Genomic DNA, 17,853 nt, shown 5'->3' with positions numbered 1-17,853 from the left:
ACGCAGTTAGCTAGCTAACAGTACACACACGCGCGTGCAACTGTTCATTACGCTAGCTACTGCTACACAATGCCGTGTTTCCAAAAGACACATAACACGTGTGTGTCGCTCGTGTGGTTAGACGTTTTTTTTCCACCTCAGAGAAACTGTCAGTCGACGAACAAAGAAAAACGACTAACAATATTACTGTTAAACGCTTTCGAGCTAACCGTTATCGCAACTATCTCGCTGGCTAATTTGGCTAGCTACTGAGAACTGGCTAAATAAAACGCGTTGCTTAGCATAAACCGTCAGTTAGCGAGCCACGTTGGTACAACAACTCGATTGCTTCATCAAAGCCATTTTGAGCAGTAACGCGTAAAAAAAAACAATTAAGCTAACTAAAATAATCTTTCAACTCGGAGCGATTCAGACAACAAAAGCTACAAATAGCTAACAGCTATCGCGCCTAGTGTTTATTAAAGTATGTAAGCACACCGCCGGAGAGCTGTAGGGCGAATCATATGGTGAAGAGCGCTGCCCCCACCCCAGGCCTTCCCTCTGGGCTGAAAACAATACACACACTTAAAACACACCAGCCCAACATCCCGAATTACCATAAATACAAGGTGTTGACTTTTATATTCACGTTTCGTTGTGCAAATTCGGACACCAAACAAAGAAAACATGAAAAAACTCACCCCAACAGCTTTCAGCACTGTCACCAGCGCCGCCATAAGCAGCACGGCACATTACGTAGTGAGGAAGAGGGGCAAAGACCGCGATATTTCACACTCGCGCACGAGGTTTAACGAGATTTTGCTGCAGTGACTGGAGGCTGCTGCGATTATAGAACAAACCCCAAAAAATATATATATAGATAAAACATACTAATAAATATGTTTAAAGCTTACTGTATACAGAGAGTTAATACATCTGAAGTAAAATGCCCAGATATACTCACAAACTAAATCAGTCACACAAACAACTGTGCAGTGAAATTTATGTACACATACAAATGCACAATTATACACTGTTGCCACCAAAATAAAAACAGCTATGTTGTCATAGTTTGTGTGACGGGACCTCTTGTTTTTCCAAGGATTATAATTAGGGCCCAACCACTATGACATCTGCCCCGTTATGTCATAGTAGGACAAGGATTATTATTTTATTCCCACCCAGGGCACTGGTGACCCAGTGGTAGGTGTTTCACCCGGGTTCGATTCCCAGCCAGTGCCCAAACCCCCCAGCTACTGGATGCAGTGTTGGTCCCAAGCCTGGATAAAATGGGAGGGTTGCATCAGGAGGGCATCCAGCGTAAAACCTGTGCCAAGTTGTTGTGCAGACTGGATATTTCGCTGTGGCGACCCCTTGCTGGGAGCAGCTGAAAGACCAACAACATTATTTTATTCCCACCCAATGCCCAAACCCCAGCCACTAGATACAATCACAATCCCAAGCCCGGATAAAATGGAATGGTTGCATCAGAAAGGCCATTTGGCGTAAACAAGTCATTGTGCAGATTGGACTGCTGTGTCAACCCCTTAATGAGAGCATCGGAAAGACCAACAACATTATTCTTAGATGTCATGGGGTCTACTCAACAGGAAGTCAGTTATTTTGGGTAATTTGCAGAATGAACCCAATTGATTTTGATATACTCCTCCTAGGAGAATTATATGATTGCCACTAAGCATGATCTGAAGACACTGGGGATGCAAAATTGTGAACAGTTTTTTGATATCTATAACAGTCCAGCTGTGACGATGCTTTAAACTTGTGTTTATTCAGTATATTCAAGTAGTCAACTGACCTCATCTTTGGGCACATAATGTTGCTGAACCTAGACCTGGCCAACTAAAGCAATTCCAGATCATAACCCTGCCCCCAGGCTTGTACGGTAGCCACTAGGTATGATGGAAACATCACTTAATCAGCCTCTCTTCTTACCCTGTTCACTCTGGAACAGGGTAATTCTGGACGAGTCAGACCACATGACCTTTTCCAGTGCTCCACAATTCAGGATTCTGTATGCTCCCATACATATTTAAGCCTTTTTCCGATTACTGTAGCCATTTTTAAATGGCTTTTAACTTGATAAACGACCAAAGTCTTGAAATATGAGTAGTATGCATGTGCTTTGTCTGCCGAGTGTCACATGATCACAACATAGCCAATGTTTTTTCTTTCTCTTGCTCTTTGGGATTGTGGGTAATCTCATGTTCAGTCTCAGTGCACGTGCATGAATTATATAGTCAACATCTGTGCGCATGTACTGTTTACTATAACACAGTAAACATGTGTGTGTGCGCATAAGCATTTTTAAAAATGTTGTGTCCAAGTGTAGTGACTGTTCTTTAGTAACAGCATAATGTGTAGCTCTTTAAAAGGTCCCAACCCTACCAAACAATAATCTACTACTGGTAATGTGTTTTTCTCCCTCCCCCCATCTTATTTATTACTCTTTTAAAACAATGAAAAGCAACTGTCATTAAGACAAACAAATTTTCCTCTGGGATTAATAAAGTTCTTTAAATCTTGAATCTTCAATAAAAATGAGAATTTATTGTTCTACCTTGTTATGTTTCCACATTTTCTGTTTCTTTCATTAACCCCAGTGTTCCCATGAAACTACCCCTCCAAGGGCAACAAATTGGTTGTTTTCCAAGGCCTGTGTGGATCAAAAAGGTAAGTTACTGCTTTATCATGGTCAAGGGCACAATGAATCCAGAGCCTATGTACAACTATGAACAACATCATCATTGCATCTGCAACATGAGCCACAGCAAGCACAAATACCCGGTTGCATTCAGCATCTCTGGGATGAATGCTGCCGCTTGCTGTTGGTGGGGAAAGGTGATGTTGATGCTGTTGCTGAACTGCTGGTGCTGGAGAAGTTCATCACACAGCTGCCATCAGCAACAGGGGAGTGGGCCCAGTGCCATTCTCAAGTGTTGCTGATGGATGCTGCAGAGTTGGCAGAAGACCGTTTGTCTGTGTACAAAAGTGTAGGCGATGACAAGACTCCTCTTAAACTCTCTATCTCTTTTTTTTCCTCTTCCCTTTCTCGCTCTTCCATGAAGGATTAGCCTCTATTGCAGATACGCAAGCACAACAAGGCTCTTAAGCAGGTGTTTGGCCAATAAGTATGGCACTGATTACAGCTGGATGTTGCAATCTCCCACCATTATTTAGCAGTAATTATTACAGACTGTATTGAGTAATGGGATAAGAAACAACCCAGTTTTTGGTTCCAAAGAGCCATCACAAAATTATCTAACAGACAGCTCATAACATAATGGCAGGGCACCTGGGGCAAGAAAAGAGTCATGGCCCATTTCTACTTGATTGGCATTAAAGAGCATGTATGCCAATGCTGCATGTTATTTTCCAAGTGTCAACTGGTACCACCAGCCACCTCAAAAGCACTCTTGCACCCTTTGCCTCTGATCAAGAGAATTCCTTTGAGAGAATTGTGAATGAATTCTTTGGGCCATTATATTGGACTGCATGTGGGGATTACTTTGTGCTTGTGATGTGGACTATGCAATGCAATACCTGGGAAACACTGACTCTGTGCAACAAGTGATTCAACAGTCTTGTTTTTTTTTTGATGGAACTGCTTAATCAAATGCTGGAAAGCATGACTTGTAAGATAGTTTAGAATGATGTAATACATTATGAAAAATCTTTCATTCCCTTTGTGAGGGCAAAAGGGGAGAATTGCACGGGGAGAAAAAGTGCTTGTATTGCTACCTATGTCATGTTCCAAAATACTTTTGTTTCATGTTCTGAAATAGCAAGGACCCTTTTAAGTCACACAGTGAGTTGGGGAAGTCAACAATAAGGGGAGACGAATGATGGAGGTGGGGAGGTTCAGGTTTAACACCTAAATCTTTTAAAACCAAGCAGTCTCTGTGTCTCTGGTGATGGTAGTTCACAAGAAGGCAGAGCGGGGACTGAAGGTATATCTACAAGCATATGCCCCAAACCACCATGATCCCACCATGATTTTCTTTGCCACAGAGAGCTCAGGTTGATGAGTTTAAAATAATTTTCTGACGTGTTCTCGCTCTACCAGTTGTAATAATCTCATAGAGTCATGGATCAGAACACTGAGTATCCTGGTGTAGTGGGATGCAGATGTTCATACTGTTTGTAATGAATTTTAGGCTATTCCCAACATGGGGGGATTGGAGAAGTTACACGGCGACTGTTGCAGTCCAGTTGATACGCAAGACCAATGTAATGGTCCTGTTATGTGTAGACTTTCACAACGTAACCCTTTAACTTGTACTTAATTCCCAGAATGAACAAACTTCCCCCTTTGTGGTCCCAAATTGATAAATCTGTGGCCTAAGACCTAAAAAGTGGTCCTGAGGTTGGACTTTGCAGAAGCCCACTGTTACATGCACCTGACTTTTCTCTTCCCTTTGTTTAATAGATAGACATGTTGTCCCAGGTTAGGGAGGATTGCTCTATTTTAGCACATTAGCCTGAAACTTTCAGTGCTGGAAAGTAAGTACAGCACCACAGAAAAAGCGTACCTGGCCATCAGGTGGACGTCCCTCACTCTCAATTGCTACCTGCTCAGGAGAACCTCCACCCTTTGTTCAGACCATGCCCTGTGCCAATAGCTGCACTGCATGAACGACGCCAATGCGGGATCATTTGCTGGTATCTAGCACTCTATTTCCATTCCAAATTTGAGGTGCTCCACAGGCTGGGGTGCAGGTGGTTGTATCTTTTCCCACCAATAGGTGTGGGGTCAACTGCAGGTCAGACAGCTGCCAACTTGGGATGGAAAGTACACTTTCCACAAAAATGTTCACAGCAAAAAGAAAGTGAGATCCATTTTTAAAATGGAAATGACAAAATATGCTTCAATTAATTAATTTGATTCTGAGTTATTACCCAATAATCAGTTTCACATTGGGTTACATTTTGGTGACGCGCCTGTTTATTCTTGTAATGGCTTGAATCCCACCTGACCTTACATCACTCAGTGTTATTATTATTCAGTCCTGCATTTAAAGGAAGTATATAAAACATAAAGCAAGCACCTGGCTAAATTCTGAACTGATATGTTTTAGGTAGAACTTTAAACATGAATAAACCAAACAACTTGTAAACAACTCTCAAACGGCAAATAACATTTTACACTAACATATAAATCTTCCAGGAAGAGGATAGTTGTGTGATCAAATGTAGTATATTAATTGTATACGGTTTTGGTGCCCATGTGAGGTTATCCATTCCCTCTGCTGCCATCAGTGTTTTAATTTGAGAATCTTTTTTAGAATTATTTTTTACTGAAGAAAAGCCTAAGGAAAAAGATAAATAAAACTAAAAACTAAAAAGACTAGCAACATGGAGGAGGGCACTTCACTGAGGTTGCACAAGCCAGTGCACTATAGCATGGGTAACACGGGGAGATTTGCGTCACAGGGCGAATCCAGTACAAAAGTCTGTGCCAAAGTAAACATGCAGACCAAATGACCACTGTGTCAACCCCTAAGAGGTGCAGCCAAAAAAAGATTTGTAAGATTAGATTTGAATATTATTGGATATTTATTACCCATTTCAAGCTTAAAACTTCTTTATTCTTTTGCCATATATTTTGTTTATGTCAAGTGTTTATTTTGACAAAGATGCAATATCCCAAATCTATTTGGTGAGGTTAAGGTCAGGGCTCTGTGCAGGCCACATGAGTTCTTCATCCACTCCTCTCTTGACAAAACGGTCTTCATAGACCTTGTTTTGTGCACAGGGGCATTATCATGCTGCAATATGTTTGGGCTCCTTAGTTCCAGTAAAGAAAATTATAATGCTATAGCATAAAAAGTTGCTCTCTACAACTGTGCACTTCCAACTTTGTTTAACAGTTTGGGGGGGACACACATATCGGTGTGATGGACATATATCCTCATACTTTTGTCCATATCATTTACTTTTAGAATTTAACCTACATTGTTTATGTGCTTGAAAGACTGGGTGCTCTCATAGTTTTCTCTGTTTCTGCCCTTTTTTGCTGGGGCAAAATAAAACATATTGCAAATATTATTGCATGCATGGTGCATGTATTATTAACATATACTGTACATATGTAGATAGTGTGTGGCTTAGTGCGTTTCCTGTGAACACGTCACAGGTGTTCCTCACCAAATGTAACGGTAGGTGAAAATGTGAAACCACGGTGGGCAGTAAATTTGTGTTTGCACATGTACAGTACATGTAGTTAGTCCAAAGTTTGGGATAACTTGCAAATTTCATTGTTTTTGTTTAGCAATTTATTTTCTACATTATATGGAATTATGTAATTATGTAATTATGTAACAACAACCTTCAGTTGTTATTTTAAGACACGAAAGGGTCAGCCTTTCTGGAATAGTTCTGGCAAGAACTGGATTGTCAAGTGCGTTTGCAAAACCCATTAAGCACCATGAAAAAACTGGCTCTGATAAAGACCTTCCCAGGAAACCTAGATCAAAACTTACCTCTGCTGCAGAGGAGTTCATTTAGTGTTACCAGCCTCAGAAATCACGGATAAGAGGCGTTAGAGGCTTTACAAATCACCAGTAGCAAATGCATCTCAACATTAACTGTTTAAAGGAGATTATTCCATATTTTGGATGGGTTCAGCATTGCTATATAATGTGGGAAGAAATAAAAATCAGGAACGACCATGCTGCAATATGTTTCATGGAATTAGAAAGTGATCCAAAACTTTTAAGGGGAAGGGTAGTCCTGTCACAGATATGTCACAGGCGCATTCCTTTGCGAATGTGACGGTAGGAATCAACATTCAACGTAATCAACCTTCACGTCATTCTGTGTCACAGGCATTATAACAGTAGCAAAAACAGGTACGTCTTATAGCTGTGCGTATGTATGTATATATACACACACATACAAACATCCACACACACATACATACATACGTACGTACACACTGTATATGCGTGCATGTATAATTGTTGAACATATACACATTGTTTGCATATAAATAATGCTTTACAGCAGTATTAACCAATGCACTGCATTAATATTATCTTTTGAACATAGATGTTCACATCTAGAATTGGCATGTGCTTGCAGGCTTTATGAGTCACTCAATACACAGCGTTAATAACCCAAAGCTGCAAAACCAAGCACATTAAGGAAACCGCGGACAAACAATCATGTTTTATTAGAAAATAATAAATAACTTTACACCATTTTAAGCTGTTTTATTTGTAAAATATAAAAAAACTGGATCAAATACTGTAGCATACAAAAACTAAACCATTTAATAACATCATGCCTAAAATATACAGTAAATTTCAAATTGGCAGTCATGGCAAATTTCATGCCATCTCTGCAACACAGGAGTGTAAAACAAAGAAAAGTTTCAGTTCACTGTGACATTTGTAATGAAAACATTCCATGCTTTCATACATTGCTTTAAATGAGCCAATAGAAGACCCAGCAGCCTAGCATCACCCAGTGGCTGGCCCAGTTTAGTTCTGACCATGTCTGAATAGTGTGACTAGCCAAGTATCCCTGAAAGACAAAAAAAGAAGAAATGTCAGCCCTACTATACAAAGTGTTTAAACTATAATTGAATTTACAATGCTGTATTATATTAAGTCCTTACAAAGAAAACAATACAAAAAAAAGGAAACCTTTTCATCTTCAGCATCCAGATCAAAAAGTGAGCCCAGATATGTGAGATGAAAGATGGACAACGCACTGAAGAACAGATTAATTCCATACACCCATAAATTCTAGATAAAAGCACAAGACACAAAGATAATTGAAATAAGGTCAAAAAATAAACGGCATCAATCACTGTCTTATGAAAAAACATGTACTAAGGGATTCATACAAGTTAATATAATTAAAATAATCTTTTTGTGCTACAATACAATATTTTTTTCTTCACATTTTCAAAGAAGACATTGCAAATAATGCAATAAACACAATGCAGTGAAATTATCTTCTGCATTTCTAAATATTAACAAATTCTAAACTTTTATTTTAACTGTCAACAATGCCAATACTTATTGATACTTAATCAATAAGTAAATAATGAATTGTTATTTTTAAAATAACATATCAAACAGGTCAAGCAATTCTATTCCACCCATGATTAAAAGCAGGTCTACAGTGATAAATATTAATGAACACACACAACAATAAACATTGTTCATATTGGATAAGCAAAAGTTTGACACAGACAGCTTTTATACTGATGTTTAAAGGCAAAAGGACACGCTCTAGACCATACAGATAATGCTCAAGTATAAGAAAGGACAAAGACATGAGCATAGTGACAAAGTGTCATGGCAATAAGAACAGAAACATGTACAATACAGTACATCATAGTAGGAAAAAAAAAGAAAATAAAACATTAAATTGAATCATCTTAAAATTAATAAATCATGCATCCATTCACTAGTCATGAAAAAAAAAATCTCACATGTTCAAAACCTTGTGTTTTGTGTTCAAAACCTTGCTTTCAAAGAGCCAACCTTTCTTGTATTTTATAAGGTGGTCTTGAGGAACAGTCCTCCAGGCTTTCTGAAGGGCATTTTTTGTGTGATTTTTGATTTTGTTTATTAAGTCACTCAGTGACCCATGAATCATTCAAGCATACAAAACATCTAACCTAAGGCCTTAACCAGTAAGAACCAGGTGCAGATGTTGACAGATGATCAGGCCGGTGATTAGTATTCTGGTGGTGATCAATGCTGAGTGGTTGGAACAGACAAGAGGGGAAATGAGGTTGCTGCTGAGGTCGTTACATAAACAACGAATCTTTAAATTCTATCTTTAGACATTTTGTAGTCTGACACAGTAAAACATTTATTCCCATTTCTTTAACTTAATTTAATTAAAAATGAGGGTTGGCTCAAGACTTTTGTCCATTACTGTATGATGTAAATATTGCAGTTGCAGGATCATTACTGAAACAGTACATGTCAGCGAAAGAAATCTAAATGTCAAACATTAATAAAACCTTGAAAGAGATAAGGCACATCTAGAAACACATTCTTTTTGCGTGATGTTACAATTCCTAACTACAGAACAACATTCACACTACAGTATATCAAACTGATTATATGGTACACTATTAAAAAAATAAAGGCCTCAATCTGCACTGTTACTTGTCACTGGGGTGTATCTTTAAAATATATATAAAATTCCTATTCAATTATTTCTATTAAGATTTGATTAAAACTTAAATAATATACGATAAACACTCAGTCACTCATCATCTTCATCTTCTGCTTTATCCTGTATTCAGGGGGACCTGGAGCCTATCCCAGGAGGCTTATGGCACGAGGCAGAGTACGAACTGAACAGGGTGCCAATCCATCGCAGGGCACACACACATATACACACTCATTTACACACTAAATTTGGGAACACCAATTAGCCTAACCTGCATGTCATAGGTCTGTGGGAGGAGGAAACCAACCAAGCACGGAGAGAACATGAAAACTCCATGCACACAGACAGGAATCAAGCCTGGCCAGGAATCAAACCCGTACCCTGGAGGTGCAAGAGGACAGTGCTAACCACTACACCACCCTGCCCTTACATACGATAAACAATTGAACTTTATTTAAGCTTTATTCTAAAAGCTAGTTAAAGTTACAACTAAAGGTTAAGGACACTATATATAAAGTCACAAAAGACTTTATTTATGGCACCAGCCAAGCAACAAACAAATGTATAGTTTGATAGCTTTATTAAAAAAAAAAAAAAAAAAAAAAAAATATATATATATATATATATATATATATATATATATATATATACGTATATATATATACACATATACAGGCATACTCAGTTCTTAATCCATACTTACATTTGCAAATCAAAAGAGACACAAGTCAGCAGATGCAAAGAGATTTGATTTAAAACAGGAAAGGAAAATGTATTATGTTTCACTTATCTTTCACTGAAACACTCACAATCACCAAAACAGCATTTTACCTTTTTGTTCTGGTGCTGGCAGTCATTTAGACAGCGCTTCGACAGTATGCAGGCACTGAAAATGGCTGCGAGTCTCTTTCTAAGAACTGCAAGGAGGACAGAAAGTAGCAGTCAAGCTGGTGTATGCAGCATTTCAAGCATTACATTTGTATAATTTTTTTTTTCTTTTTTTACCATGCTCTACATAGGTGATAAATCCCAGAGACAGGAGCACAGCTCCTAAATGGAAACTGAGGCCCTGAAGAGAGTAGAAGAGGGTTATGATGAATAATTTTAGTCATTGTGGTGTTTGTGATAAAAAAAAAGGGGGGGAGAAGTCACCACTAGGGGTCTCTAGCTGCACAGCTGTGAGGCCTATCAGACACTGGAACATTGAGTCACGACTCCTCACCAATCATCTCTTTCATGTAATGTCATCATCGCTGGTTTCTTATGGAAACCAAACAGCTACATGGAAGATTTGTAAGTAATAAGTTACATCTAGGTGATCTAGATCACAACTATTAGGTCTCCGACTTCAGTTCTGTTGCCATAGAATGTAACTAAATACAATTAGCAACTCAAAATCTACAGGGGTGTGTCATGAACACAACTGTTGCTTGATTGCTGATGGTAATATTACACTCATTACAGCCCACAGCCACATTTTGCCCCATACTGTATGTTTTTCTTAAGAAAAATATCCAAAATAATCCTGCAAATAACAAGAGTGGATGGCAAAACTTAAACATTTTGATCATCTAGACTATTATTACAAAAAAAGTCACCTCTGACAATCAGTATTTTAGTTAAAATAAAAGCACTGATCCCATACTCACATGTAGTAACGCACTAGCAGTGTATGTCACCAAAATGGCAGGAAAAGTACCAAGTTTCAGTGCACTCTTGAAGACATCTGTGAAAATTACAAATCTTAGGCACATGCAAAAAAACTGCAGTACAGCAAGGATGTGTTCAAAGAGTTTCTACATAAAAAATACCATAAAATCAGTAAACAGTAGTTAATGAAATAAAGTCAATATCTGGAGTAATAACCCTTTGTTTGAAATATAATCTCAAGTTCTGCAGTTTTATAAGGAAATAAGTTGCTTAGTTTTACTGAACATGTCCTGCAAATCCAGCAGTAGTTCGTTGTTGCACCGAATTCTTTTTTTTTTTCATGCATACAAAACCACATCACATGCATTGTTTCATAATTAATAATAATACAAAAAAAAGTTTTGTTCTAGAATGTAAAAAAATTCATCCAAATTTGTGTCCAAACTTTTAAATGGCTGCTTATGAAGTCTTTTCTAGCCTACAGATATTTTCCTGTAAGATACATACATATAATATACAAGTCATAAAAGAAACAGGTACAACAGTTTGTACACAAAAACATAGTGACTAAGACTTTTGCAAAGTACTGTACATCTTGCATCTTTTAAAGAACATCAATCATGAGCTTATTTCAGCACTTACATTTGTTCAGCCAACGAGACATAGGCAGATTCCAAGAAGTGACCACTTCCACCATGGATCTGGGAAATTCAACATTGAGAGGCTTTGCCACTGAAATATCCCTACAAATGATTACAAATTATGATTAGCCCATGATTAGTTTACTAGTAAAATCAGCTTTTTTTGTATCATATGTACATTCATACAATTTTCATAGTACTAAATCAACCAATATGCCAAAAATGTAATAGTGATCAATACCATGCTCGTGATTATTAATTGTGATTAACCAAAGCAGTCAATTAAATTTAAGCCATTGAATCGTCGCATGCACTGCTGTAAGGTTTTTAGATGTTTAAATAGGGTATTGTCTGGACAGTTGCTGTTTATGATAGTGCTCATTTTATAATCAATATGTGCTTTTCTGTTTTGTTTTGAACTTGCTTTATTGACATGATGGTCTATTATTACTTCAGTTAATGATTTCCTACATTACCCACAATGCCATCTGACTACCTGCTGAAGCCATCTAACTACCTGATATGCAATGCAGCAGTGCTTTTCCCTTTAGTCTCGTCTCCTTTTTACCTCCCATTGGTTTAATCTGCTCAAATTAATATGAGGAAGTCCAATGTTTGCCGTCTCCTCTAGAGCTATGTTTAATTACTCATATGACAATGAAAAGTGATAAAAGTGGTGCTTGATCTTTTATTTTTAGAAGCTAATTGCAAAAATCTGTCTATTAAACCCTATGTTTGAGATTCCTAAGGTTGTTTGCTCCTCTTAAATGTCATTGCAAACGCATTGCAAATATTTAACTAATACTTCAGATATTAGTTTTTCTTTAATTGCCATTACACAACAGTTAGATCTGACAAAGCAAAGTCTGACAAAACCTATACACTTTTAGCATGAAAACACATCTGATAACATCGTCATTGTCATTTTAAATTACTTCTGAACTCTATGTGCTGTTCTGTTCATTGCATACGCAAGCTAATGCATGCTACAAAACTAACTAGCTTCTAACACAAGGCTAAATCACAAATCCCTCTCCCGTCTTTCTCAACCCCCTAATGTTGGGAGCTACTTGGTTGCCAGCTCAATTTTAGATCTGTCCATTTTCTGCCAAAATAACTGCCTAAATAAACAAATAATAAACAATAATTGGCATTTGTTGAACTGTTGTATAAAAGCATGGCTGTGATAAAGCTCAGATACTCACCACTCCCTCTTGTGTGATATTGCTTATTTATAGGTGCACAGAGATTCACATGGTGTTGCAAACGGCGTGAAAAGTAAGAAAGAAACTGTTTTCACTAACCATTTAAGGTTGTCTTTATGCTCAGAAAATCCAGCCCCAGCCATAACCATGGTTGCTTCACTCAGATAACTAACAAAGTAGTTACTGAAATGAAAGGACACGGCATTCTCGTAGGCATGAAGCCATCTAATGACAAAAACAAAATGTATTTAAACAGCTGTTCTGCAGTGCTTTGTACTTTCATAACTACACAAAAACTAACCTATGAGGTAGTCCATCAACGTATATGGGAATGAAGTAAGGGAAGAGATATGGAGCAATGCAGGTGGAGATGATGAGGCAAACCTGACTCTTTATAAAGCTTAAAGTGATTTTTGCGAACCAGGCAAAATCCTATAAAAAAAAAAAAGGATTTGAAAAAAAAAAAAAACTTTAATACAAAGATCCAAAATTTCCACACATTCCAACATTAACACGGCATTTATGCAGTTATAAAGAGTAAATAACCGATGACGTGATTACCATTTTACGACCATCCACAGCCTCTCTGTAGCTGCTGAAACTAATCCATGGACCAAAGATGACTGATCCCACAAAGCATATGTACCCAAGGAAGTCCAGCATTGTAGGAAAGGAGGACACTATCCCTCTGTCGAGGTCAAAAGCCAAAGAAATGGCCTTCATGGCCACCACCATCTGAGAGCCTGGATTCATATATCATAAAGTATTATGGAAATAAACGTATTTCGTAGATCACTCTTTTCTTTTACCAAGCACTCTAAAACAGAAGCAAGTATTACTAACCTCTCATCTTATGCCAGGTTTCTGCATCAATCATATGCAGCTCTCTTTAAGGGAGAAAGAAAGATATTTCAATTAAACAATATTAAAATTAGAAGATGTAAAGACATTGTGAGACATGTGCCATCCTAAATGAACAATAAAGCTTCAACAAAGTTTCAGGATTGAGAATCCATGTAGTGGATACTAAGCACATACCCCATGAGCATGTAGATAAGGATAGCAAAGGAGAGAAAAACTCCTCTGTTGCTGGACTCTCGGCAGAGGAAGAGGATGAGGTAGCAGACGAGACTGAGTGCGATCACCCATATCATGTTTAGATCAAAGAACACATAGAGCACATAAAGACCCCCTGCCAATGAACTCAGGTGCTTCATGTAAACTGGAAAACCTGCAAAAAAATACAATTAGAATCTTGTGTATACCCATACAAATCAATAATCCACCTCTTAACATATCTGCACCACACAATGGCATCATTTTCAAGCTGGAGAATTTTTTTTTTTCATTGGAGCATTTATACAAAAAATGTGCTATGCAAGAAAGCACATTCTGGCCAGGAAAAAAAAAAAGATCTTACAAGTGCTCCTCTGATTTGACAGATCGGCTTCGAACATTATAACTGGCATGAGTTGTTGCAAATTAATAAAAATTTATGCAACTCTTTTATTTTATATTAATGGCACAAAAGAAAGCAATGCAAAATAAGTGTAAATGACAAATAAGGCTAAATTATCAATTAGGACTAACCTAATACTGCCATAGAGCTGGTGTGTGCCTGTGTTAGATAACAAATTGCAGTAGCTGAGTTGTATTATTGAAATTTTTATTTGACCCACACTTAGCATAAACTCTTTCAAAGTTTAGTCATCATTCTCTGCAATACTAAATGTAAATAATCTGTGACATAAATGTACTTGATAATTTAAATGCCATTGGTATTTTCACATATGATGTAACTGAAAACGTTTGGAAAAGAACGATATATTATGCATACTTTAAATGAGTATTTTAAAATAAAGAAAATAAATATTTTACTGCAAGATAGAATAGTCAGTCATGTTTATATGGCAGTGGTGCAACAATCATTTTCTGATCTAGTGATTGAGTATAAAGATGAGCAGAAAATCACTTTGGGTAAAAGGGTTTCCAGTAAGAATAAATGTAAATGCAAATAAAACTCACTTAGTCTGCAGACGATACGGCAGAGACAGCAGACAAGCAGCAGCTGCCATACCTGTTCCAGGCCTTGCCATGCAGTAGGAACAACACAACCCTCTGCAAGAAACCACAAGAACTCCTGCCTACCAAATGACTCCATGGCAACCTGCAGAGAATTTGGTTTCACACACACAAAATTTTGAGAAAAGAACTGCAGCCTGCTTTCAATGGTCTTCAGCGGTTCAGTATGTCAAATTTTTTTTACCAACCAAAAACACCTCAACTTATAAAAAAAAATATGAATCCCAGGCCAGGCCAGGCAAATGGTAACACAAGTAAGCAGACAGATTGCTTTTCTTCATGCATTATGTTTTACAAAAGGCCATTCTTTGCATATATTTCCTACACATTGTATACGAATTCACACCTGCCACAAATTTTACAGATGAATACCATATTAAAAGCATCTTAATACGAAGTTAAGGTTGAAACAAGTAAATGTAAAAGCGTCAATGTATGTGTTCATAGATTCTACAAGCTCTGGAACTGTGCCGGAGAAATAAACACCATACTTCAAACAGATCATCAGTCAGTAGGTGGTTTGTTAACAGTGGTAGAGAACACTTTCTAACAGGTCAGTTCAAGCAGACAAATGAATCCAAACCATGCCTACAAAATGCCCCCTGCTCATTCTGTTCAAAAAATGCGAACAACAGAGCCACTGTCTTTTTTTCCTTTAATCCTTGTCTTCTGTTGCTACTTAGCAACAGATGTACTTTCATGGGTCATATTGATTTTAGGCAGCTGAGACAAACTGTAACATTTGCAATGACCAAAAAACTGAACAAATCTGTTGTCGTTGTTTTTGAAAAACCATAAAAACACACAAAACCACTTGTCATGCTTGTGGATGCTTCTACCAGCAGGGAGTAAAACAACAAAGACTGAATTCATCTATTATCTTTGCTTTAGTCACGGGTACAAGCTGATATTTTACCATTTTGTAATAATTGGGTCAAAATATCCCAAGACGTAATCCATGTACAATAAATATGAAGAAGGTGATAAATGTGTTGCTTTTGATGTTAAAATGAGGAAAAAAGTAGTACGATTCTTTGTAAGCAAAAAAATGACTATTTTCAAATTAAGAGAACACAATGGCAAATTTTTCATTATCTGAATATAAGTAGAATCTTATAGTAATTCATCTACAGTTATCAGACATTTTAAATCTACTAAATATCCTGTATATGTAATATATATACACACACACACATATATATATATATATATATATATATATATATATATATATATATAGATAGATAGATAGATGGATAGATAGATACTTTATTGATCTCAAAGGAAATTACAGAACTATTATGTGCAGTACTGTGCAAAATGTTGGTGTATGTCTATCATGTCTGTATTATGTACAAACACATTCACCATTTCCAAACATATTTATATTTACAATTACATTATAACTAACTAACTGAATAAATAAATATTACATAAGAATATTTGTATGCCTGTAAAGAAAGAAACATATTACAAGACAGACCAGTTTTCAGAAGGAAACAACAAACAAACAAACTCTGGCATATTCTCCAGCACACTCAGTAAAAACAAACAGCTGTTTTATTTACAATACTAGCAGCACAAGTCCTGGAATCATACCAAAAAAAAAACCTTTTTTTTTTTTTTACATAAAAGAAATGTTGATAAAGATCAGTAAAGATAAACACAATCAATATTTGGTGAAAAAAAAATCTATTACTGGTCAGTCATGTAATATGTTGCATGACATAAATGCATATTTATTTATAATTTAATTATTTGTTTAAGGTTTGTTTGAGTACTTTTGGTAACTTTGTCACACTTGCTCCATTCTATTTTAATGCAAAACCAGGCTCCTATATTACTTTTTCCTGTTCTGTTCCATCTGAAAACTAGTGCATCAAATAACACGTTGCTTTCCTACAGCTATGAAAATACATTTACTTCTGTAAATGTTATTTATTTATTAATTTTAAGACATGATTTTCATGTTTGGAAAATTGAATGGTTTTGTATACAACAATTCAGAAAAAAAATTGTGCTAAAGACAATATGGTGCATAAGACTTTTGCACAGTACTGTACAGTATATCCTTGATGGATAAGGCACTTGTGGATTCAGGGTGCTCTTGAAGGATCAAGCAAAGGTAAGGCTGAAATCTCAGCACAGCACTGTTTAAGGTGATGCACCCCTGAGCTAGGCCGGAATTCCTCAGCACTGTGGACTGATTTCTGCCTTAACCATCCGTCACGTTGGATAAAAGTGTCTGCCAAACTAAAAGAAAGTGGATCAGGCGTCAGTCCGTTAAGCTCACTTTATTTCCCACTTAAAGAAAGTTGCTTGAGTTTGGATGAACCCGCACGCCTACTTTCTCAATGTTTTCTTTTTTTTTCCTACACGGTGGAAAAAAGTGTCTTCTGTTTTGTCCGTAAACTCTTCCAGCCAGCTTTGTTTCCCAGATAATACACGTGTAAATAACAACACAGAGACTAGAGAGGACATAGACAGAGACTAGAGAGGACAGAGACAGTGAGCAGCAGTGTGTGTCCATTTCAGCCGCGTCTCTTACCACACTTCAGCGGCGCAGTCCAGCCAGGATGTCCAACCCGGAAGTGAAGTCAGGACAATACCGCGAGTACGTCAAGCTTCAGAACACGCTAGCCAGCCAGTCCCGATAGTGTTCCATGCCGGGGGCCACAGCTGCACACATCTGTCTGATTTACAGGGTAACAGGAAAGGTGAAGCGCGCACTTAAACATGCTGAATTTCAACCGAACTTGATTCGACGTCGCGCCGAAGCAGCCAATAGGTGTATATATGTGTGTGTGTGTGTGTGTGTGTGTCTTCAAGTCTGAACAGCAGAGCTCATGTTACACACGCTTTTGCTCCTGCCCAGGAAAAACAAAATCTCATGTTTACGTTAAAATAAAGTAATGTAATGTCGTGGTTTCCCCTTGTATACGTGACACAGCATTTTTAAGACGAGGAGTCAACAGTGTGTATTCCAGAGTAAACACCACCAACACCCCAACACACACGACCATACATGGAGATAAACTAAAGAATTCATTTTCCCTGAGAAATATTCATTCTTGTGAACAAAGAAACAAAGAAGAAAAAGAAAGTAGTTCTATTAATATTACTATGAAGGAGGGTCC

At 37.3% G+C, this 17,853-nt stretch overlaps 2 protein-coding genes across 4 annotated transcripts in view; both read right to left on the bottom strand.

The window, feature by feature from the left end:
- csde1 (cold shock domain containing E1, RNA-binding) overlaps positions 1-749 on the bottom strand; it is a 28,662-nt gene extending 27,913 nt beyond the window's left edge. For all 3 annotated transcript variants that reach the window (XM_053503676.1, XM_053503677.1, XM_053503678.1), the window contains exon 1: positions 681-749. The gene's annotated coding sequence lies outside the window, so the exon portion shown is untranslated. The remainder of the gene's footprint in view (positions 1-680) is intronic.
- A 6,447-nt stretch (positions 750-7,196) lies between these two features.
- On the bottom strand, positions 7,197-17,441 carry porcnl (porcupine O-acyltransferase like). The gene is made up of 13 exons (XM_053503107.1): positions 17,265-17,441; positions 14,660-14,801; positions 13,673-13,865; positions 13,478-13,521; positions 13,196-13,377; positions 12,936-13,066; positions 12,734-12,859; positions 11,431-11,531; positions 10,788-10,864; positions 10,144-10,207; positions 9,970-10,055; positions 7,647-7,748; positions 7,197-7,524 (listed from the first exon to the last, which is right to left on the bottom strand). The coding sequence occupies exons 2-13, from the start codon at positions 14,793-14,795 to the stop codon at positions 7,426-7,428; spliced, it is 1,341 nt and encodes a 446-aa protein (XP_053359082.1). The 5' UTR covers positions 14,796-14,801; positions 17,265-17,441; the 3' UTR covers positions 7,197-7,425.
- Between the last annotated feature and the right edge of the window lie 412 nt (positions 17,442-17,853).

Source organism: Clarias gariepinus, chromosome 9 (genome assembly GCF_024256425.1).
Source record: "Clarias gariepinus isolate MV-2021 ecotype Netherlands chromosome 9, CGAR_prim_01v2, whole genome shotgun sequence".
Lineage (NCBI taxonomy): Eukaryota > Metazoa > Chordata > Actinopteri > Siluriformes > Clariidae > Clarias > Clarias gariepinus.
Note: the sequence above shows the minus strand (reverse complement) of the source record. Positions and strands in the feature narration are given on the sequence as shown.